A 23,902-nucleotide genomic window follows, 5' to 3' on the forward strand; every position below is an offset into this window, starting at 1 on the left:
CGACCATATATTAAAGACAAAAAGGAAAAGGATTTGTGCAAGCCCAGACGGGTAGGTATAGTAACGTTGTAGGTAAAAATATACCCTAGATAATTTTATTAGAAGGACTTTTTATCTTTGTAATGTTGTCTTTATATTATTGATAGTAATGCTTACATAAATTGGGAACACGTCATAGCAGTGATTGCATAGTAAAAAGGAACACTGAATTTTCTTGTATCACATATATTTTCTTACGATAGCAGAATACAAAATATGCTATCGAAAAAAGTTTTCTTTACAAATAAAATACGCACGTACTCCTGTGTTACGATGAGTTCCGATCAAATTTATTCCACGAATTATCATATTTTTTCAAATTAAAATTCAAAATAAATATCTAGTATGAATATTAAGTAATTCGAAATTTGAACACTTACAGTTACATGATAATTTTTTTCAACAAATTTCCTTATCGTACGTCATTGCGATCTTATCGGATTTGCCGTCCCATCGGATGATGAAAGCAAGGGAATAGAGAGTGCACCTGTGCATACACTTTAAGCACACACTTGTGCACTATAATATGTCCTGCATAGTTGCTGGTCCTCTTGAGATTGACTGCCGTGACAGAAATCAGCCAGGGTGACATCACTACCATACCTTATTAATTTTGTTAGTTTATTTCATTATGCCAGTCAATTTACTAATCGGGTATCCCCTGAAACCTACGTCTTGCTTTTAACTTAGTCAAATCATTGAAACTATAAACAAAATGTTAGCCCTTGGGAATAGAAGAACAGTTGTCTTGATTCAATAGACAGAAAACAAAATCTCACCGCTTTGTCACGTAATGTCCATTTCCTACGACCCACCATAAAATCCTAAGAGAGGCAGTGATTTAGGGTCGTGTTGGGGATATGCTGAAGCAACACTTCAGGTTAGTCCTGTAGAAAATATATATCCTTAGTAAGTTTCGGATACAGATGTGTGTTCCTGTTATTATGACGTTATTATATTTATTAAATTTCTTTTTTATATTTTAATACTTTTATGTTTTAATTATTTTATTATATTTTTTAAGTTAGATTTAAATATTTATAATAATAATAAATTTTACTGGCGTAAAATAAGTGTGCCTACAATTTGAGATTAATAATAATGTGTAAGTAGGTACTCTTTTTAAACGTCTCTTTTACTGCTGGCATCTTATTTGAATGTTACCAAAAATAACTTTTACGTTAAATGATATTTCACTTTTGTAAATGCTAAAGGTTGTATTTAAAAATTCAATTTCATTTTAAAATCGCTATAATTGTCTGTGTTTGTTGTGAATTTATTTTCTTGAATCCACTTTATATATATTTTAGTTGCAATGGTAAACTACTAACAATCGAGTTCAATTCTAGAAAGTACCACTGATGTTTATAATACATCTCGTAAAAATCGATAGTGAAGGAAAACATCGCGAAAAACCAGCAAATCTCGAACATAAATCTATACCACATCTGTATCTATACATGTAGTGGTTGAATAAGCTCCAAGCCTTCTTAAATAGAGTATTTATGAAACCAAAAAGTAAATACCATGCAGACAGATATTTATATTGCAAATTTAATTTACTTAACCTCTAATGCTGCTTGCTATAAAAAACATGCAGGCGCTCTAAAATAAAAAATATAGTTTAAAGAAAATATACCAAAGGCAAGGACAACATGTCTATGAAGCCACAAATATAACTTTTTTTTATCAAAGATGCAGTAAATATTTACAGGCTGATACTTACTTAACTTCATAATACACTAATTAAGACTTTTTGATTTAAAACCTTATAATAAAGTCGATTTATTCATATTTATACAAATACCGATTTTGCTGTTTCTTAAGCAAGTAAAAAGCGTTTTGATTTGAATTTAAACTCGAAGTCTTACAAAAGCTCACCTTGCACTTATCCGGTTTTTACAAGTAAAACATCGCCCAAACTGTAAACTTAAAGAAGACAAAGAAGTACTAGTTCAAAATTTATATTGAAATATCAGGAAATCTTCAACTATTGGAAATAAAAAATAATATCGTATTATTTTACTAATTGTCTAAACGTGAGTTAAGTATTTTATAAGGCATTATATGCAATTCGCTGAAATGTTTAAATTTGTTTTCATATTAAACCTGTTAGCAAGGTATTGCAGATGTCCATGCCACGCTCGTTTGCCACCTACAACATAAAAAAAAACTATTTTTGATATAAGCTATCTGGGCTTATAAACATAGTTTTTGCCACAGTAACAGAATGTTATTTTATTAAATACTTCTGTATTCTATACAGAAGTATTTAATTAATTTACATTACCGCATAGAAAATGCGGTAATTTAGCTACATTTAAAAACCTGCTTTCGATGGTAGCAAACAAAAACAAATTTCTGTACGTATTTACCTTATCACCAGCGAGCGTGATTGATTTACCTTTTGTACAATATTTCAAAATTTAAGCCTAGTGAACATACATCACTTTTTTTTTATCAAACAAAACAAATTTGTCGAGGAAAAACATGCGTGTTGAACATTGGACATTCTTATTTCCTCAAAGTAAAATAAAATTCTTAAAAAAATGCTCCGACCCAACCAAGTCAACCAGACCATGCAAACATTATGTTTTCGTTCGTTGGCGCCAGAATACATACTAAGAATAAATACACGATATCGTCATCTAAATCCCTGAGAATGTTTGAAATACGCTATCAATACATCGCAGTAAGTTTCCAAGATTCTTTTTATTGCATTGCTATATACGTAAATGCGCTCTGGATACGATCTAACAATATTGTAGCGTTAAAAGAAATGGCCACTTAGTGTTGCCAGTTAAATTATTGCCTTGCTTAAATAAAACTTTTTAACGTTCCAAATTCAAATTTAGAATTGAATTTGAATAAACATTCAGCAATAGTTATTTAAACACGATTAGATTTAAGTATTATAATATCTCCTTGCATATTTATTTTCTAAATAATATTGAACTGAATTTTATACTATTTTTATTTGCGAAAACCTAATAATAATTTCAGCTATATTATATAAAAAAAACAATACACATTATATTTTTTAATTATATACAATTAATTAAATTGAATTTATTTGGTATGTATACCTGTATTGTTCTATACTATTATATGACAAGAATATAAGGACCAACCGGAACGTTGAAAGTTACTTAAGAACATTCCGCGATGTAATGTAATTTATATCACTGTCTTGTTATCTCTTTTATACGAGTTCATTTTTATCCTCAAAGTAATGTGTTTAATAAAATGTTAAGTAAATACGATATTATGGCCGGAAGAATATTATACGATGTTTATCTTATTACGTTTACGTATCTATAATTTATATTAAATGAAACAATAATTCCATAATTTATTATTAACTTGTAGCTCTTTACATGAACATGTTGTGTATTCGTATGTTAGGTGATTGTATGTTATTTTTTATTTAAAATAAAGTAACATGTTAATGTCCGACTTCTGGCCAAAGGCGTCCTCTTTCTTTTGAGGAAATGGCTTTCGAGTTTGCTCCACCATGCTGTTATAATGTGCATGAGTATCCACTAATGACAGATTCCAATTCACCAAGTGCAGGTTTCCTCATGATTTTTTACTTCACCCTTGAGCCCGAGATGAATTATTATAAATACAAATTAAGCTCATGAATTCAGTGTTGTTCACCATAGTTTTGACCTCAAAATCATTAATTAAGATTCATGTCTTGTAAACGGTATCACGGTTTTACATATGTATGTTATTCTTATACAAAGTTTATAAACTTATTATACTTATTAAACATAGAACAAAAACTTAAATATAAAATATTCCTATATTCTACCGTCAAACAGCAATTCTGGTATGTTTGATTGAAAAGGTCGAACGACATTTGAAACTACAGGCACAAGGGACGTAACATGTTAGGAATTGTTAATATATCTTAGAGTCCCAATGTCTATGGACGATAGTGATTATTTACCAAGAGGGGCCTATACAGGCAGATGTTATAAACTCTTTGTCTTTTCCCCAGACAAACAAACTAACTCTCGCAGTTATAATGTTAGTTAAGATAAAATTGATTAATTAAATAATTCACCATTGGAATCAGATATGAAGCGAGAGTCTGAGATCTTTTAATCCATTTACGTCTTTGAAGTCTCACACGTAGCAACGAGATGAAAGTTTGTCCTTTACTCTCGTTTCGTCTAAACAGGTCAGATCTTGTCCTTCTATAAAACTACACGCTGGAAATGACGAAAATTTTAATTTTCATATAATCTCATAATTAAATACTGTTATTACCGTTTTTGTGTTTAAATTGTGGGCTTTTTCTAACATTGCTACACATTAACTGAAATACAAGCTCGTGATTAAATAAATTTCGTTTTTAATTTGAATATAATAATTATATGAATTCAGTTTTATATCAACAATACCGTTTAACTTGTTTAAGAGTAATTTCATTATATCATCAATATACGATAGCTAAAAATTTATTAACGCATAAATTAATAATTTTAATATGTTTTTTCAGCCGTACATTATTATTTAATGAAATTATAAAAGAGATAAAAAATACATTAAGTCAAAATATAGGTTCAGTAATGCTTAACCAAAAATCTCTTGACATTTTTTTTTGTGTTTAAGGAAGTTGCCTTAGAATGCAATCGTAGAAAGGTTATTATAGTATTATTACTTGTCAAATAATACGTTTCAAAATGAAAATTTGTTAGCTATGTGGTATAGTTAGTTATAATTTATAAATGGAATTATTGTCAAACTTTTTTGTGTTTTGTTTTTTTGCAAAATGTTGGCTTTAAAGCAACAATTTGTAACACATGAGATATACGTACAGACGAATTAATATGTTTTCTGTTTGACTGTCTCGTTGACTTAATTGTAAGGCTGTTGTTCAATGATTTTTTTTTCGCGGCAAGTGTTTAGTGTTCACCGCCCATAGACAATGGCGCTGTAAGAGATATCATATATCATCACATATTCTAACGTAACAAAGCAATAATTACGTAATTAGTAATGTCGTGTACCGGTTTGAAAGGTGAGTGAGCTAACATAAGGGACATCATATTTTAGTTTTTTTTTATGATTTCGGTAGGTAGACGAGCAAATGGGCCATTTGATAGTAAGTGGTCACCACCGCCCATAGACAATGGCGTTGTAAGAAATATTAACCATTCCTTACATCACCAATGCGCCACCAACCTTGGGAACTAAGATGTTACGTTCCATGTACCTGTAGTTACACTGGCTCACTCATCCTTCAAACCGGAACACAACAATACTGAGTACTGCTGTTTGGCGGTAGAATATCTAATGAGTGGGTGGTACCTACCCAGTCGGGCTTGCACAAAGCCTTACCACCAAGTAGGGCTTTGTGCAAGCCACAAAATTCGCCGATTCCTAAAGTTACCGGCGAATTTTCGATGTAAGGAATGGTTAATACTTTTTACATTGCCAAAGTATTAGTGCATAGAGCTCATACATATTAGTGCATAGAGTAAACGGAATATGGTGATAGTGGCTACTTCTGGTAACCCATTTTTACGTCTACCTTAATAAAGAAAGCCCAATACTAGAGAGACTAGAGACATGAGGGAAAAGAGAGTGCTTAACTTAGGTTTTTTTTTAATGTTTTTTTTTTTTCAACTTAGAACAATATTCACTATAGTTAAGCAATTACTGCCTTAGACTAAAAATAGTGTTCCTAATATATAGAAATATTTAAGTTGTGATAAAAGATTGCCTATCTCCAAGCGTGAACTAAATGCTTATTTTAATTTCGAGCATTAAAAGCGAAGTAAAATAATTGTCTTTGTACCGTATGCAGCTGAAACACCTGGTGCTTTGAGTAATAAGACAAAAAAGAAACCTAAAAGATATAACACCCCGTTTTAATTGCCTCCACTCACACAGGTCTCGCTCATTTCTCATCCAGATAATCGGAATAGCGCTATAACGGAGAAGTGCTGTTTGCATTTTTGTTACCATTCCACGCGTTCATGATTTGTACAATAGATATTTTCAACTTTTATCTTTATATATTTAATTAATCCTCAATGTTAATACTTCTGTCGTGTTAAACAATATATAGATACATAAATGAAGGCGAAATGTTAGTAAAGTTACAAGCTTCTGAATGCATATCGATCTGCGACGATTTCGTTCAAAACGACTATTCAATATTCATAGCTGTCATTGAAGCTGATACAGAGATCGACAAACGACAATTTCCACATAGTTCTATAACATGGAGGATTAATGTGTGTAAATAAATCTTTGTTGTGCGGAATAGTACGGAAAGCAGAAGAAAGCGGTTTTCTTGACAGAATATTCATGGATTTTAGTTATAATTTAGAAATAACATCTATTGATCTTAAACTAAAATTGTTTTCTTAACATCAATATATTATCAAAATACATATTATTTTTTAATAAAATCATGCGATTGCTATTAACAATATGGTGAATTGTTTTTTTTTTTTTTAATGTAATTAACATCACGATAATGATTAATTAATGCAAATGCAAACGAATTGTTATTGAATAAATTAAAATGACAAATTACATGTTATTGTATAAAATTGTTCTCATAGCTCAATTAGGAATTAATTGATTAAACCAATGTGTGACTTTAATTTAATATTTTATTTGATTTTTCATAAATAGTCTGATAAATTTACTGAAGCAACAACGATATTCTGTAAACTCACTTCGTATATCACGTGCCCAATTGAAAACCAACATGCAATGAAGCTCTACTTTGATGAGTTTATATTTTGGACTTTCACGATCATTTCAAGATTGATTGTTCTGAGTTTCGAATTTCTTCTTTCAGAATAGCTCTTGTATTTACCTCGATGGACACAATAAACAACGGAAGCCTTCCCACACGACAATTGTTGAAACTGTTGCAAACAATACCTACGTGTACCACGTCTGAAACGTCAGCTAAGTTTTATCCTTTTAATCCACTGCGATCATTTTATTTTAACGGCCATCCTCTGAACATTTAATATAAAGCTTATTTATAAAGCTATTGTTATTATTATATCATAAAATCATTTAATTGTGTAATGATTCATGTGTATCAAATTAATAGTTATTTAAATATAAGTTAATAGCTTAAGCCTTGTTAAAATTTATTAGAAATGTTTCGCATTCCAATGCCTCTTAAAATAATTTAACACTAAACTTCGACTTATTCATTTAAAGTTCGCTACTTACAAATAAAGCCTGACATTTAAACAGTTAATAAAGTATTATACTTATTATCATTATTATATGACAGTATTTCGATTTTGTTTACAGATAAATATTTATTTAATTAAGTCTACAAATACAGTTTATAGATAATTTCAAATCTTAATTCTATCAGTTCGAATATTATCAGAAGAAAACTACTAATCCTTATTACTTATACATATATCATTTATATGCGTTCAAAAACAGTAAAACCTTTATCCAATGTGTACAATTTTGAATATCGTTTATAGTATAAGTTATATAAAACATTACCTCTATTTTCAAAGTTTAGACAAGTTGGCTGTGCATGTGTGCATTAACGGTGTATTGCATACGGTCGCACGCCTCGGTTCTATGTAGTACAGTTTACGAGGTCTAACGTTATAGCCAAGCTTACGTCGTAGCCAAATAGGACAAAATATATATTTGACCTATATTCCATGTCATATTTCAATATGACTAAACAGTATGTGTAAGGAATATTGATTTGGTATATTTTAAAGCAAAATTTTGTAAAGTTTGAACTTCGAACTTAATCATCTTAGAATGTTGTTATTTAAATAATTCTAAATGCGAAATAAATGACCGTCTATAAATGGAAGGGTCATTGAACTTATAAATTATTTCTTCTTCCAGTAAACTCGTGGATTTTATACCTTTTATAATTATTATATAAATACATGTAGGTGTGATTTTAATATATGAGAAAATTAACTGTAATAAATAATATTACAGGAAATTAACAATTTCAGATAGCATCACTTTATACAAAGAATAATTTTCTTATGCAAGATAAATTCACAACGGCAAAAAAAAGAACGAAAAAATATTGCCTAATGAATTGAAGCGGCCGTACCATAAATTCACAGACGGCTTGCGGAAGGCCAAAAGTCTGAAAATCAAAAACGATCTTCCGGGCGCCTGATAGTCGCTGAGGAAGGTTATAATTATCTTGACCCGCATCATCTGTTACAATGGCGACCGCCCGCGGCGCCTCGAGTACAATACGAGTGTTCTTCTAAAAATGTTATTTCTCTGGCTACTAACCATTTATTTTTTCCCATCATTTTTATTCATGACTGGTGACCCAAAGTGGCTTTTTACTATTATTTTACTTGGTGGTAGGGCTTTATGCAAGCCTGATTGTGTGGGTACCACCCAATCATCATATATTACCGCCAAACAGCAATATTTTGTATTGTTGTATACGGTTTAAAGGGTGAAGGAGCTAGTTTTAATTACAGGCACAAGGGACATAACATCTTAGTTCCCAAAGTTGGAGTCGCATTGGTGATATGTGAAATGATTGATATTTATTACACTACCAATATCTGTGGGCAGTGGTGACCACTTTCCACTAATAAATTATCCCTGTGGTATAATTATTTAAGGTGTATTCCAAAAGTTAGTACCGGAGAGAAGCCAGCAGTGTTAACATGGTAAAACGAGTTTACATATCGATCACGCGGTAGACACAGTCGCATTAGCATCTATTTTAAAAAATCGGACGTGCTTAAGTGCTGAAAGTATTTTTTATATTAAAAAGGCCTTAGAATTTATGATGCGATCCGTAGTTGTCAGATACCAAAAAAACAACACTTCTCCTTATAAAGAGGTTAGTCTTTAGACTATGTAGTACGAGTTGTTGAATTTAAAAACAAAAAAGACAATTATTATTTTAAATGAAGATACAAGTATATATTATGAATAGTTATTAGTATAGATTAAAAAAATATTATAATCAACCCATATCAGAAACTCATACCAAAAAAAATTTACAGTGCGAGGAAGATTTTTATTATGGCATTTATTTTTTTTGTCGATTGTCTTGGACACTAGTCGAGAACAAGTTCAAATTCTAGAATAAAATATAGATGTAGATATAAAAAAAGGTATTAATGGAATGACAACAACATACAAAACGACACAAACATCGTCTGTGGAGATAGAATTATTAATAATAAGAAATTAAATGCACCATACAAAATAAATGTTTTAAATAACTATATATTATGGTAAATACAATAGTTATTGCATAAATTTACGTAAGGAAAAATCTGTGTGAGTTTTGTATATCCAGAAAACATTATTGGATAATATAAAGTAAAATGTCGTGTTTCGATTTCAAAGTAAGATATGTATATGGTTGAATAAAATTTCTTAAAGATTCTTTGAAAGAAGTCTTACAAGTTTCGAAGTTACTTCCTTGTTCATTCAGACTGTCAGGTAAAAGCCAATTTTGTGCCGACGAAAGCGGAATAGAAATGTCCAAATTAAAGTGCAGTGTACATTTTGGGGAATCGATTACTTTGAAAAGCCTTGGAGTAAATGTAATTACAGTACTGATGCTATTATTATGTAAATATGCTTTGAATTATATTGAATTTTTCCTGTAAAAATAAGTTGATATATATGACTGAATAGATTTATTTAAGACAAATAAACATTTCATATTAAACTAGCTCGACTTCTTACGCAACATCAAATAATACAGACACACACACACAACATAATCACTCCAGTCGTCTAGAAGATTAGTGTTCTACATACATACGGAAGAATTATGTACTTATATTCTAGCTGTCCGTCCCGCGGGTAAAATCCACACAAAGGTAGGATTGCTATTTCCTCCGAAATAAGTATACTATACCTATACTAAATTAAAGTCAACGTTACCTTTAATTCGAAGATCTCGTGATGAGTCCGTCTGAGATATAGAAAATATATGTTTAATCGAGATGTGTTAAGAAATCCCAGAAGTACGTGAAATAGCTTTAACGAATTCAACCATCTCGTGAGAAATTACGATAAATAGCGTCAGGAAACTCTAAGAATATATATTTTAGCTCGTTTTATTATTCGATTTACGATTAAATTCTTATTCGATACATATGTATAATGTTTCGTATTAAGGCTGAATAATGTAAACTAACGTTAAGATCATGTAAACATGTGATATGATTGGTGGCTGGTGGTAGAGCTTTGAGCTAGCTCGTATGGGTAGGTACCACCCACTCATCAGATATTCTACCGCCGAACGGTCTTTGTTGGGTTCCGGTTTGAAGGGGAGTGAGTTAGTGGAACTACAGGCACAAGGCAGATAACAGCTTATTTCCCAAGGATGGTGCATCGGCGATGAAAGGAATGGATAATATTTCTTATAGCGCCATTGTCTGTGGTTCTTGCCCCCGGCTGAACTAAGAAACATCGGTCAAGATTTTTTAACCACTGGACTGTTACGGTTCACATGAATAAAATATACTATGTATGCATTGTTATAATTGGTTGGCGCATGTTTGCCGTACATCACGGCTTCAATTCTCGTTTTTGACAAATATTATTGAGAGCCTTTTGCATTTGTCAACAATTATTTTTTTGTATTTAATTTAAATTGACATCTAAAAAAGAGCTTCATTTACATTGTTAACAGAAGTTTTTGGAAGACTAACATAAAATTGTTTTTTTTTTTTAAATGTTGGTGAAAATTAATATTTAATTTAAATGTTTTTATTAAATTTAAATGGAAAATATTATATATTTAAAATAAATATTACCAACCAATGTTTTTTATAATCTGTTTATAGAAGTTTGATTGAATAAAATCATATTTTTATTGATATAGGTAATAAAGTTAGGCAAATGGACCACCTGATGATAACTGGTCACCGCTGGATATAAAGATTGATGTAGACTGTAAGTAATATTAATCTTTTTTCATTTCGCCGACGACTTTGGGTACTACGATATTATGTCCAATGCGCCTATAGTTACTTTGGCTACCTCACCTTGAAACTAACATTCAGTAGTACTGCGTATTGTTGTTTCACAGCAAAATATGATGTGATGCATAAAACCTCCACCCGTCACCTATTACCAAGTAAACAGTATACACCTATTTACCTATATGTACTATGTTAATACAGTATATGAAAATCCAATGTTGAATATGACTTGCATTTGTTAGCGAGTGTACAAGTTCGCTTCAGTCGAAGACTTGTTTCCATTGACGCGTCAATAACTTGTGACGCTTCCGTTCTGATTGTTTTGAAATTCAATTAAACAGAACTGGTATATACTAATTTATATCGTTGGCCTTATTAAATTAGGTTACGGGTTTTATGGATCATTTATTTTCTCGCTGAGAGCAGATGGATGCGTGAAGCGCATTTCTTTCATCATAGAGATCCTTGGGAAAAGTCTTCGACCAGTAGTAGATCTCCTTAGGCTGAGATAATGATTGTTTTTAACAATGTAAGTAAATGATCACAACCGACCTTGACATTGGCAATATCATAATTGGTAATACCTCACTTCGCCAAAACGTCACTGACCTTGGAATCAATGATGAAGTCCCTTGCACCTGTGGTTACACTGGCTGATGACAAGAATGATACTTTGAAACTTGACTGCGAACAGAAAAATTACAGCCTATAAATAGCTTATAAGAAATCATCATACCATTAAGTAGATTCAGTATAGATTGGCTTTTGATTGGTTGATTGGATCACAGGACATTTCAAACTTCTCACGTTGATCTTCTCGGCCTTTGATTTGTCAATCAGCGTGAGATGAATTATATTTTATTAAACACGAATTATGCACATTAAATCTCAGTGGTGCTGCCTCGGTGATGAATCCGCTACCTTTCTCTAAAAACACTTATTCTATCGACTAGCCCATTTAAGGCGTATTTATACTATAAATATATTTTAACGATATATTAATTTATTCAAGGTCTTAATAAGATTTTTGTATACTGTAGATTAAATAAAACAAACGTATCATAGCCCTAAAGATAACGCACATTAACCTTATTACTTCGAATGATTGGTACATACCAGGTCTTAATTTTAACATCGAAAGTTTGTGTTAAATTTACAAAACCTAAATATTTGATACGATATCTATGGCTTATAAACTAATTTGTTATATTAACTTAGCTCTCATCGATTACATTAGAATTAAAAATGCTTAGATACATTCGATTAAGAATCTACTTACTATAATTTTTAAAAGAATTGACTGACATACAACGCAAAGCGTACTCTTAAAGATGGGTATAAACGAAATGAAATTCTGTACAGAAATTTCCACTGGAACGTAGATGAGCACTAAGAAACGATTTTTTTTAATTCATTGCAGGGTAAGAAAATTTTCATGGAATTCGTCATTTCTGATGTTAGAAATATGAAAATCGGTTATTAGGCCATATGTCACAATGTTAAAGATCCATTTTCAGAAGTTACCAGTTTCATTGCATTTTATCAAGAGAGTGAAATTAGAGATGGGTTACACAGATAGCGTGCCGTCGGCGAGGTAAAATGAGGATATGGCATAATGGCAAAAAACTGTAATATAAAAGAATATTTTGAGGGTTCTTTAATAATGGTATATAGCTAGTTATATAATGATGATTATGTCGTCCGGCCCATTGCGGTAACTGCGGCCAATCTTATGGAAGACCAACCAACTCCATAGGACATATTACAGAGCACATGTGATAGCGTAAAGACTCATTCAAGACTAAAGGCGCACTCTCATAATCCAATGACACAAATGAAACGACCGGAAGGAGTTCAGGCATTTCCAACTTCTAGACTTCCGGCTTTTAATGTAATTTTTTCTCAGCCTGACACGGGGGCTTAAACCCAGAACCTCGGGATTTGTAGCCTTATATAGCAAGCCACTAGACTAACGAGGCAATTATTATATAATTGTCTTATACTAAAAACATGCTTTGATAATAATATAAATGAACCGAGATGGCGCTGTGAATAAAACACCTAAATCTTAATCAAATCCGATCGAGCATCTCTGAATTTTCGTAGTTTTATTTTTTTAAATGATTTAATGTGTATTCGTTGGTGAACCAAAATATCACGGTGAACTTTGCATGTGTTGGACGAGAGTCTGCAATATGTGTATCCATCTGTATTGGAACAGCGCAGTAAAATGAGCTCAAAAAGGTGAGCAAGCCTTAGCCCAGCAGTAGGAAATTTACTGGCTTTACGTTATATACATAATTTTTTTATAGAATGTCAGGCTAATAACGTACATAGGAAACATAATTTTTAATTGACCTAATAGTACCTAGTATTGAATAAAAAACACGTACAACATAAAATCTTAATAAACTTTATTATATGAGTAGTTAAATATTAACCGTAAAGGTTAACATAAAGCTTGGCTTTCTCATAGTATTATAAAATGTATAGTAACTTTCGAAACTGATGACTTTGGAAGCGTTATGTAGCTTATAAATTAGCTCATTATCCATTTTTACGATAATGGCCTGCCCACATTGTTACAGGCACCGGTATCAACACTTACTAATAAATGTGTTTATAAATCATATGATTAGAATGTTTACTTTTTTTCTTCCACAAATTAATAATAATTAATCATAATGAATTATAAACTATTTTGAAACTACAGAAATTTCATTACGTTTTCTTTTTTATCGGAATGCATTAAATACATATTATATACTAAATATACGTGTTAAGTAGATTGAAATATCTATATTCTGAATTAATATGCTTAGAGAAAACTTTCGAAATGTTATAAGCTTTATTCGAAATAAAATTAAACCTTTCCATAACCATAATATGATCATGGTAACAAAGAGGTTTATAACTTAAAATTGATTGTTTCAGAATTTGAGCAACACATTTTGCTACGCTCGAATATATTATAATTAATATTAAGGACATATCCAAACTTTGTGCTTGACCTTTGTTTAAATTACGCTCGGGACATTCTTGGAGTCTGTAATTCAAGCCTTTATGAAGTGACTTATACCTTACCTTAGAACATATGTTTTGATAGAAGTGATAAGTTGCTTTAACGTTGTTTTTGTAGGTAATGCATAAAATATTATTATTACTTAAATTATTTAAATTAACAACAGATAACCCGACACTGTTAAATTTCTACTCAAGTCAAAACTGTTATTAAAAAGTTTAAAAAATATTAGGTTTTGTAAATGAAAATGTTACAAGATTTCGTTACATGACATTTTGGTGAATGCTTTTTAATTTTGGAACGCATAGAGAATGTATTAATCTTTAGGCATTCATAAATATAAGATAGCAACCAGACTCTCGTTTTGGGATGATATCATTACAGTGACGGAGAAGTATCAATGATTTCATTACGCTATAGTAAGTACGCTTGCAATATAGATTGTCCCCAATTACTAGAGAAGTTACTATTTCGAGTTCCAGCTACGTCGTGCGCCTATTACTCCTTAACGTTCCCCACTCTGAACAGTACTCGGCGCAAGCTCTATCATCCCCGGCTTTATAAACTTTGGACTAGTTACAATAATCATATTGTTGTGCATTCTGACTCACTTAGCAAGTTCCTCAAAATAGTCTCTAGCTTTGTTTATTTAACTTGAATTCAGTAGTTATTGCTCTTTGAGTTCCTCATTATGCAATTTTCATTGTTTTTAAATATTATATAACAAAGTCCACAAATTACAAGTTCAGATAAATATGTAAGCAACATAAATAAATAAAATTTATTGAATAGATAATACCTATATACTTAGTTAATATTTTCTCGCTAAGCGCACATCTCATTATCTTTGTTAAAAATTGCACCCGAGCGAATCTGGGGTGGGTCACTGTATCAGCATTTAATAATAAAGTGACTTTAAAATAGTTTAATATATTTAATTTTACTATATTTTAACGTATATGGCTAATCGATAACGATGATTAAATTTATATTGTATAAAATATTGTGACACTAAACTCATTAACAATAAATTTTATTAAGCAATTGTGGATTAAATTACGATATATTATTTTAAAATTCATACACCATGCCACAGTATTTGCCATTCATCTGACCATCTTATATAAATAAATATAATATTAGTATATGTTTATTAAATATCAACAGTTTGTGGACAGGCAGTTTTTAAAAGACACGAAATATAAAGTATTGGGATTCATTATCTACATACTATTTTTAAATATTAATATAATTATTCTTTATGTCACTTGTAGTCTCTCAATCAGATCCATTCTCTAAATATGGTTCTAACACCGGGTACTAATTTAAAAACCCTTTGCGATAGAATTCTGTTCGAATTGTTGAAGATCCCAATTTCCTTTAGGAAATTGACAGAGCTTCTTGTGGTGATCTTATGAATCGTTGAAGGAAAATTATATTTATGTGGTATATTAAAATGCTTATTACGTTAAAGCGTGTTTTTGTCACTTATTCGAATATATAGGTATATGATCTGTGGCTTATAATAGATGATTACCGATATCGAGCCATAACTATAATATAATATTATAGACTTTGGAACGTATGTCTGTGATAATCGGTTGTAATTTTGAGAGGGTCACTGGATTACCCCATAAATTTCTAATAAGTCCAATTATTTAAAGATTTTTTTACCATACTAAAACATAATTATATATGCTTAAAACACACATATCTTAGAGATGAGATAAACATATCAATGAAAACGCAATATTTTTTTTTACTATAATTTTTTGTTTTTTTTTTCGATAATTTCTCTAAAACATCTTAAGCTAGGAAACAGTGTTAACATACCCGTGCCGTGCATAGCAAAGTATCTAAATTTTATGGTACTCTTTGTAGACTGACACTGCTATAATCTAGATAAAGGGAGGAACATAGTGGTAGGGCTTTGTGCAATCCCGTCTGTGTAGTTATCACACGCTAATTAGACATTCTTCCGCCAAACTGCACTACTCAGTATTGTTATGTTCTGGTTTGAAGGATGAGTAAATCTGTGTAAGTGCAGCACATGAGACATACCGTCTTAGTTTTCAAGGTTCGTGGCGCATTGGCGATGGTTAATATTCCATACCGCACCAATGACTATCGGCGGTGGTGACCACTAACCATCAGGCGGCCAATTACTCGTATATCATAAAAAATATTACATACCATAAAACAAAAAAGCGAATACTATCTTTGACATATTCCGTTTGCTTTTGTTGAAATTAATTCGACTTTATTAAAAACAATTCTTATCAATTCCAATAAAATTGAGATAAATGACAGGGATAATTGCAGACCATTTATCAAATGTCTAAGGACACGTTTTATGGATCAACCTTAAAATGAAATCATTTTTCACAATAATCCTACCAGCGACAAAAGTAGAATTATCTAGAATTGATTTCATACCAACGGCTTTAGATATAATTTCGTCATATTTTAATTGTATAGTAATCTTATACATTAAAAGCGTGTTCCGAAAAAGTTACTGGCCGGCTAGAGAGCGGCTAGCCTAGGGCTGTATAAAAAAAAAATGAAAAGCGTTAACAAAATTAAAGTAAATCGCTATCGACAAACTCTAATTCTAAGTGAACTTAATCTATAGTATAGTATAGTAAAATTTCGTTTAAATAAGGTTTGGTTTTGTTTTAAGATGAGTATTTCATTTAAACACGCAGTTTATAGTGAAATGAAGTCAAAACAAAACCTGTAAAAATTTTCGAAATTTTCTCTTGAATACGTGAAATTTCGCGGGCGTACCACTAGTAATAATATTAACAATCTTTATAGTTAATATATAATTACGAGTACATGTATGCAAATTTTGAGAATATTAAATTTATTGTTTTTCCTTTTTTAAATAGATAACAATGTCTTTTATATTGTACTGGAGAAAATAGTTAAACTTTTCCTTCAATTTACAAAAATGTTATTTTACCTTGGACAATTTGGTGTTTCAAGCATTTTTATAAAGAACGGAAACTAATCGAGTTCTTTTATTTCCAGGGTGTCACCAACAGGTTCGAATAAGTAATCGCTTTACCTTTTAAACTTTAATATCAGAAGATTTAGAAAATATCTAGACTGAATGATATATCGAAATAGTCTATGCTGGTGCCACATATATTGCAAACTTGCACATACATATATCACGGTGGAAGATTTGTTATTATTGCGACTTATTTTTATATTATTCAGATGTCTCTCATAACATAACTGTTACGTTTATAATAAATAATATTCCTACTTATTTTATACATTTAGTAATTTTAATTACTGAATTATTAGGTAATCGTTAATTACTTTAATACTGCGCCAAAGATTATGTTATTAAAAGATATCAAAATAATAATCGTTTGTTCGGTTTTAGTTAATTCTTTGAACACAGGAATTATCTTCTTTATTAGTTTATTTTCCTGAAAAATTTGAGCGTAAAATTTTCACAAGAATTTTTCTAGTTTTGCGTAGATTAAAAAAATAAACTCGTGTCTATTTATATATTCAACAATGTTTTGTGTCAGTCTGTATATGAAATAAGTGAACCTTGTCAAAATCTCATGATATTTAAGTACATTATTTACCTTCAATCGGTAACAATGTTATACTTTCATGTGCTATCAGTTTTTTTCTTTTTAATATTCTGCGTATGTAAGAAACCATGTGTATTAAAATCGTATCTACTTTTTTTAATACACGTAAACCTTTAACCTGACTGACGTCTGAATAGTCAGTAGTAGTTTTAAATTTTTTGTTTAGTATATGATAATTTTAGTAACAAATATTATTTATTGTTTCAGATGACTGGAGTTAATCATTCTGATTATATAATTGATTTCTTAAAAATGACGACAACGCCTTGCATCATAAAACATATTACGGAAAAAGTATAAAATGAGAAATAGCTTCACGCAACCAAAGATAGTGCACATAATATGATCTAAATGCCTTATTCAAAAAAACAGTGCGCTGCTGGTCGCAGGCGCCGACTATGTTCGACTCGACTAAAGGCGCATTGCTAGTAGCGCCATCTCTGTCTAACAGCTCGTGTTGGCCCAATGGAAAAGGTTGGCCGTCGACATTTCCAGCGACGGAAGATATACTGAAAGCCTTTTTCATTTTTGCCTTGTCTATGGCAATTGTTTTTTGCAATTTGGTACTTATTTGCGTGTTAAATAATCGCAGGTATATAAAGTATATTGACAATCAGGTGAGGGTATTAAATGTTATTTTGATTTTATGATTATAAATGTACTTTCTCGCGCAAGTGACACTTTTTATTGCATACTTCATGGCTAAATTGATAGATATATGTTTTTTTTTTTATATTGGACAACATCACATATATTACTCTGATCCCAATGTAAGTAGCTAAAGCACTTGTGTTATGGAAAATCAGAAGTAACGACTGTACCGCATACACCCAGACACAAGACAAAATATAAAACTTATGAAATTTTTCTACATCGACTCGGCCGGGAATCGAACCCGGGGTGTACACACTACTCGACCACGGAGGTCGTCTTTATTAGAATATTCTTAATAGCAACACCAATACGGGAGATTAAGTTGACAGCTATGACAAACTCGGCGTACTGGACAGCGAGTTAAGATTTACCAGCCACATTGATAATATTATTACCACAGCAACAAAGACATTAGGTTTTGTATTGAGGAATTCAAAAGAGTTCAGGCAGCCCACTACTACCATCAAACTTTACAGTAGTCTAGTGAGAAGTAAACTGGAATATTGCAGCCAAATTTGGAATCCTCACTACAAAATTCATAGTGATAGAATCGAAAGGATACAAAAACAACTATTGCGTCATCTTGCTCTATCGCTCGAACTGCAATCTAACCGATAATTCTTATGAAGGAAGGCTTGAACGATTCAACATCACTTCATTACAGTCGCGCAGAATAATGTCAGATCTATTATTCCTACACAAAATATTGAACAACAATATTGATTGTTCAGCTATATTGCAATTATTTAATTTCAATGTTCCCTCAAGATTACCTAGAAAACCGAGCGCCTTATTTCGTGTACCGCTATACAAATCTAACTTAGGAAAATATTCCCCATCAGCTAGACTAGCACGCACATATAATGATCTCTCCTCGAAGATCTCTAACCTAGATATTACTTGTAATAATTTGCCTATTTACAAATCAAATTTGTTAAGTCTCTTAAAAAATAATATAAATTATTGAAACTAAAATTATTAATTATTGTTATTAACTCAAAATTAATTTAAAAAAATGTTTACTTTTTATTTAATTTATTTTGCATTTAATATGATCATTTAAATGCAAATCAATTGATATTGTTATAAAAATGTTAAATAATTCAATTTCTTTTTAATTATATATTTGATCCAAAGAAAACAATTTTGTGATAATTACTAATGTTTAATTTATATTTAGTGCAAGCTGTGATTACCTATAAAAAGAAATACAATTATCAAGTGTGTTCAATTGTTAATTATATAATATTTGTAATACTATTGTCATTTCTGTTGGTGATCCTATAATAAATAAATAAACTCGAAATGAACCACAATAACCGATTATGATCTTAGCAGGAGAGTCAAAGATTTGTTCACACGAAATGTTCACATAATTACAGACTATCAATAATAATACTAATACTTTATATTAGATATAAGGCAATATTTTACATAACTATCACAGTTCTTAGAATCTGCAATGATATGATTACCTATATCTCTATTTTTTGTAAATATACGACACACAAAGCACCTTGTGTATTTGTAAATAAACAAATATCGTATAATTTATGCTTTTCCAAGATACTTTGGATAAACTTATGTTTGATTGCCATAGCTACCGAATAGCTTAAATTAATTATAATATACGAACCGATAACTAATTCACTTCATATTCCTCGATCGCGGTTGGAAACGCATGTACCAGTAAATATTTGTTATTCATTATCGACGTCAGAATGTTTATTTAATGTTCAAATACGAAATATCCGATGAAAGTTCGTAAACGTATTGCTGTATTCACACGTCTCATTAACTATTTTTATTTAGTACACATTTCTAATTAATTGTATTTTTTTTTATTTGTATTGAGTCTATTAAACAAACAGTTAATTATTTACAGCCAAGGTATTTACTGACTTCTCTGGCGCTGAACGACTTATTTACTGGAATTCTTATCGCCCCCGTGGCTCTCTTGCCTGCGCTGTATAAGTGCTGGCCTTACGGCGAAATATTTTGTCAAATACAGGTAAAATAAATTATATAACTATATATTTTTTAAAAAAGTTTTTACTCGAAAATATAAATAACGTTTATTTCGAAACATTGATGTTTATAAAATAGAACCATTAAATCCAGTCGAAATTAAAAGATACAACAATGTATTTCTTAAAAGTTACCTAAACGAGAGACGAGGAGAAAATGAGTAAAGTTAATTCTTGTAAAAAGTTCGTAATTGAGGAAGCGAGTTTAAAGGTAATCGGATACTCATTTTTGGTACAATTCAGTTTTGATATTTCGAATATGAACAAAATACTCAAATCTACAATTTCGGATATCATTTTTGATAATATTTTTTGACTAAACAATACTAGAGTATTATTTAGGTGAACTTCCTGTAACTTTATTAGCCCCAATTTTTTATCGTCGGCAGATTTTTTAGTGACCGAGCAGAAATGTAAGATGAGACCTTAAAATAATTTACTCTTTGAAAGTAAGGCTTTATTTACCTCGTTAACCCGTTTTATAAGGCCACTCAACATCCAATATCATTGTTGTTTTTGACATAACGCTGTGTAGTAAAAGGCTGTTTAAGAATTTTTTTTATTTCAGGCGCTTTTAAGGGGAGCTGTGAGTCAACAAAGTGCTGTTATTCTAGTTTGTATGGCGATAGATAGGTACTTGTATCTGCTACATCCAAATACTTATCATAAACACTCCAGTAAAAAGGTAAATACAAAGTAAATACTTTTTGGAAATGAAAATCGCTATAAATTCCCCCTGGATTTTCGGTATTTCTAAAAGCCGAAAATCCAAGGTTGTATTCAAAGACGGCTTTGCTTAATAATACCTTTCAACGTTGAAATCTTTTCTCTAAGTAGCTTAAGAAGTTCTGGGTGTTAGAATTTAAATATGATTTAGATACAAAGGCAGATCTGATCTTGCAGATTAAGTTATATATATTTTAACCTAATAACCCAGTTCAATACCAAGATGTCATTGGTTTAATTTAAAATTGTTCTATTGAATGTTATTTGAGGGTTTAAGCAGATAATTTAATCAATTTAATTGAAATAGTTTTAATTTAATAAAAACTCATTAGGTATAATTCAATACGATTGGATATATATCTGTTCTACACATTTTATTTATTAATAAAAAATGCTGATAAAATTGTCATTGATAGATTATTTTTCTTGCAGGGTTGCGTTTTAATAATAAGTATAACTTGGATTCTGTCAGTATCTCTTTTTGCCATTATGGTTCTACCTCGAACAGGATATTATTTCAATTCAACGGGTTTGATGGCATGTGACGTATTTCACAGTAGAATTGCATTCAGGTAAACTTAATATTTTTAATGTTTTTTCTTTAGTGGCAATTACATTATTTAGTACTTATCAACAATCATCTAATAATACCTTAAGAAAAAAAAAATCCTTTCTAAAGATATTTTTAACAATTTTAATCATAAATTGATATCTAAAAAATCCTTTTTCGATGTTTAATTACATAACAATTAATTTAATTTATATTATTTATTTCCTTTAGAATTCTAGCTTGTTGTGCGTATTATTTTCCAACAACAATGGCGCTGATGTATTGCTATGGATCAGGTTTTCATGTTAGCAAAACAAGAAGTAAATGTAATCAAGATCCCAGACCTAATGGTGTTCCAGTACCTTGCAATAAAAATCACAGTGATCTAGAAACTATTGTAAGTTTTTATGTTGTAATAAATGTACGAAAAGGTTTTAACTCGGCGACTTTTAAATTTACTTTCTGTGTTAAAGCAAATTCAGACTCCAGTCAGGCCGCATAGCGTGAGTACATCTCGTACAATGGCGGCAATGTCTCTAGGATTTATAGTAATGGTAACTCCGGCCACTATACAAGAAGTAGTAGCGGCATGCACGGGTTGTAAGGTATGTATTTTCTTTAAAATGCTTGTTATACTATTTTTTATAACAATTGTAATATTTTATTTTAATTTTAGGTACCACCATCGTTAGACTTTATTGTCACATGGTTAGCTCTTAGTGACAGTTTTTGGAATCCGTTCTTATATTGGCTATTAAATAGTCACTTTAGGAGAATAAGCAATGAGCTAATTCAATATTATGTAAGTGTTAACTACTAATTTAATTTTATTTATAATTAATAATACTAATAGTTCATATTTTGCAGTATCATTATCGATTATTTCAATAACCGATATTTACCTGAATAACATTAATAATTTCATTTTTCTCTAATAGCTATGTTGCCGAAGAACTAAATCATTTCAAAGTTTTGAAAAACCGACTGGCTGTTGTGGGTCCCCAATTACCTCAGATGGACTACATTCGAAAGGAGAGTTTGAGGGGCTTGGTGAAAAATATTGGGGAGAAATTTTGGAACGGACAGTATCCTCCAACTCTCTTCACGCAATTCAGAAAGCTTGTCACAGAGACCCCATGCGCTGTACTGGATCATTTAAAGGTTACCCGAGCGGAACTTGTAAGCATGGATCAAGATTTTTTGACGGCTATGGACCCACTGATTATAGACAATTAGATAGATCTGCATTTCAAATCGAACCTTGCTCAAGACAATGTAGGTTAAAAACATCAGATTTCTGTTTATTTAGATCTGGTCCTGGCCTTGAGTGTGGACGTTCCCGTTCCAATCTTAGTTTGGACGAGGGAAACTTCAGCAAAATTTGTAATGGCAGGCATCCAGAGTTGTGAGAGTTCCGAAATTGTCCGGTTTTCGGGCATAGAAGTAATAGCATAGGTATGTATCCTGGAATAGAACATTTTAATTCAAACATAAAGTGGAAATTCGATGAATCACCTTGTACGGAAGATGATGATATGCCAAATTTAGAGCATAATTTGGATAGAATACGTAGTTTGAGTGAAGAGAAGAGTTTCAATGCTTATGGTATTAAAGAACATGATAACTTATTGGAAGTGGAAGTGAATGATGTGATTCAAGACGATTCAGATGATTTCAAAGACTTTAACGGTAGTGGTCGTGAATGTTTCGATGAAAAAAGTGATTATGGAATTACTCATAAATTTTCCAGAAATTCTTCACTCTCCAATAGAGAACTTGATGTAATTAAGGAGAGTTCCAGAAGTTCTAGTGATACTGAAGTAACATTGACACGATGATTACCGAAAGTGACTTTTCATAAAGCAGTGAATATTGTGCACTTAGAGACTGTTCCGAAGAGGAAAACTAAAACAAATGTGTATTTTGTAAAGTAGTATGTTCTGTAAGTAGAAGTGTCATAGATTTTTTTAATGATGTAAGTATTTTTTAAGTATGTGGACCAGTAGAATCAGGTCTATATTTTGTAAAATATTCCAGTAATGTTAACAAATAATATTGTATTTACGTTAGTTGTATAAATTTCACATTCTGAGATGTGTTTTATGAATATAATTATTGTTGATTAATTACTACAAATTGTATTTTGTGTGTTAAAATATTGAACATAAACTAAAAGATTGTAGAAGCAGCAATGTGGAAGTCATTGATAGTAAATTTTGTATTTTTTGTAATAGATAAGTATAAATATTAGCCAATGAGTAGTTGTACTTAATAATATAATTATTTCTCCTTTTAGTTAATTATAATGG

The 23,902-nt window shown here is 30.8% G+C and overlaps 2 protein-coding genes across 2 annotated transcripts in view; both read left to right on the plus strand.

Moving 5' to 3' along the window:
• LOC125066900 (trace amine-associated receptor 8c) overlaps window positions 1-23,002 on the plus strand; it is a 55,143-nt gene extending 32,141 nt beyond the window's left edge. The window contains exons 2-9 of the mRNA XM_047675216.1: window positions 17,844-18,253; window positions 20,176-20,301; window positions 20,886-21,002; window positions 21,476-21,615; window positions 21,825-21,990; window positions 22,067-22,198; window positions 22,270-22,395; window positions 22,532-23,002. Coding sequence (XP_047531172.1) covers window positions 18,035-18,253; window positions 20,176-20,301; window positions 20,886-21,002; window positions 21,476-21,615; window positions 21,825-21,990; window positions 22,067-22,198; window positions 22,270-22,395; window positions 22,532-23,002 — 1,497 coding nt within the window. The 5' untranslated portion in view covers window positions 17,844-18,034. The remainder of the gene's footprint in view (window positions 1-17,843; window positions 18,254-20,175; window positions 20,302-20,885; window positions 21,003-21,475; window positions 21,616-21,824; window positions 21,991-22,066; window positions 22,199-22,269; window positions 22,396-22,531) is intronic.
• A 48-nt stretch (window positions 23,003-23,050) lies between these two features.
• LOC125066901 lies at window positions 23,051-23,624 on the plus strand. The gene has a single exon (XM_047675217.1). The coding sequence runs from the start codon at window positions 23,051-23,053 to the stop codon at window positions 23,429-23,431; it is 381 nt and encodes a 126-aa protein (XP_047531173.1). The 3' UTR covers window positions 23,432-23,624.
• Window positions 23,625-23,902: the final 278 nt, after the last annotated feature.

Source organism: Vanessa atalanta, chromosome 10, assembly GCF_905147765.1.
Source record: "Vanessa atalanta chromosome 10, ilVanAtal1.2, whole genome shotgun sequence".
In the NCBI taxonomy this organism is placed as follows: Eukaryota; Metazoa; Arthropoda; class Insecta; order Lepidoptera; family Nymphalidae; genus Vanessa; species Vanessa atalanta.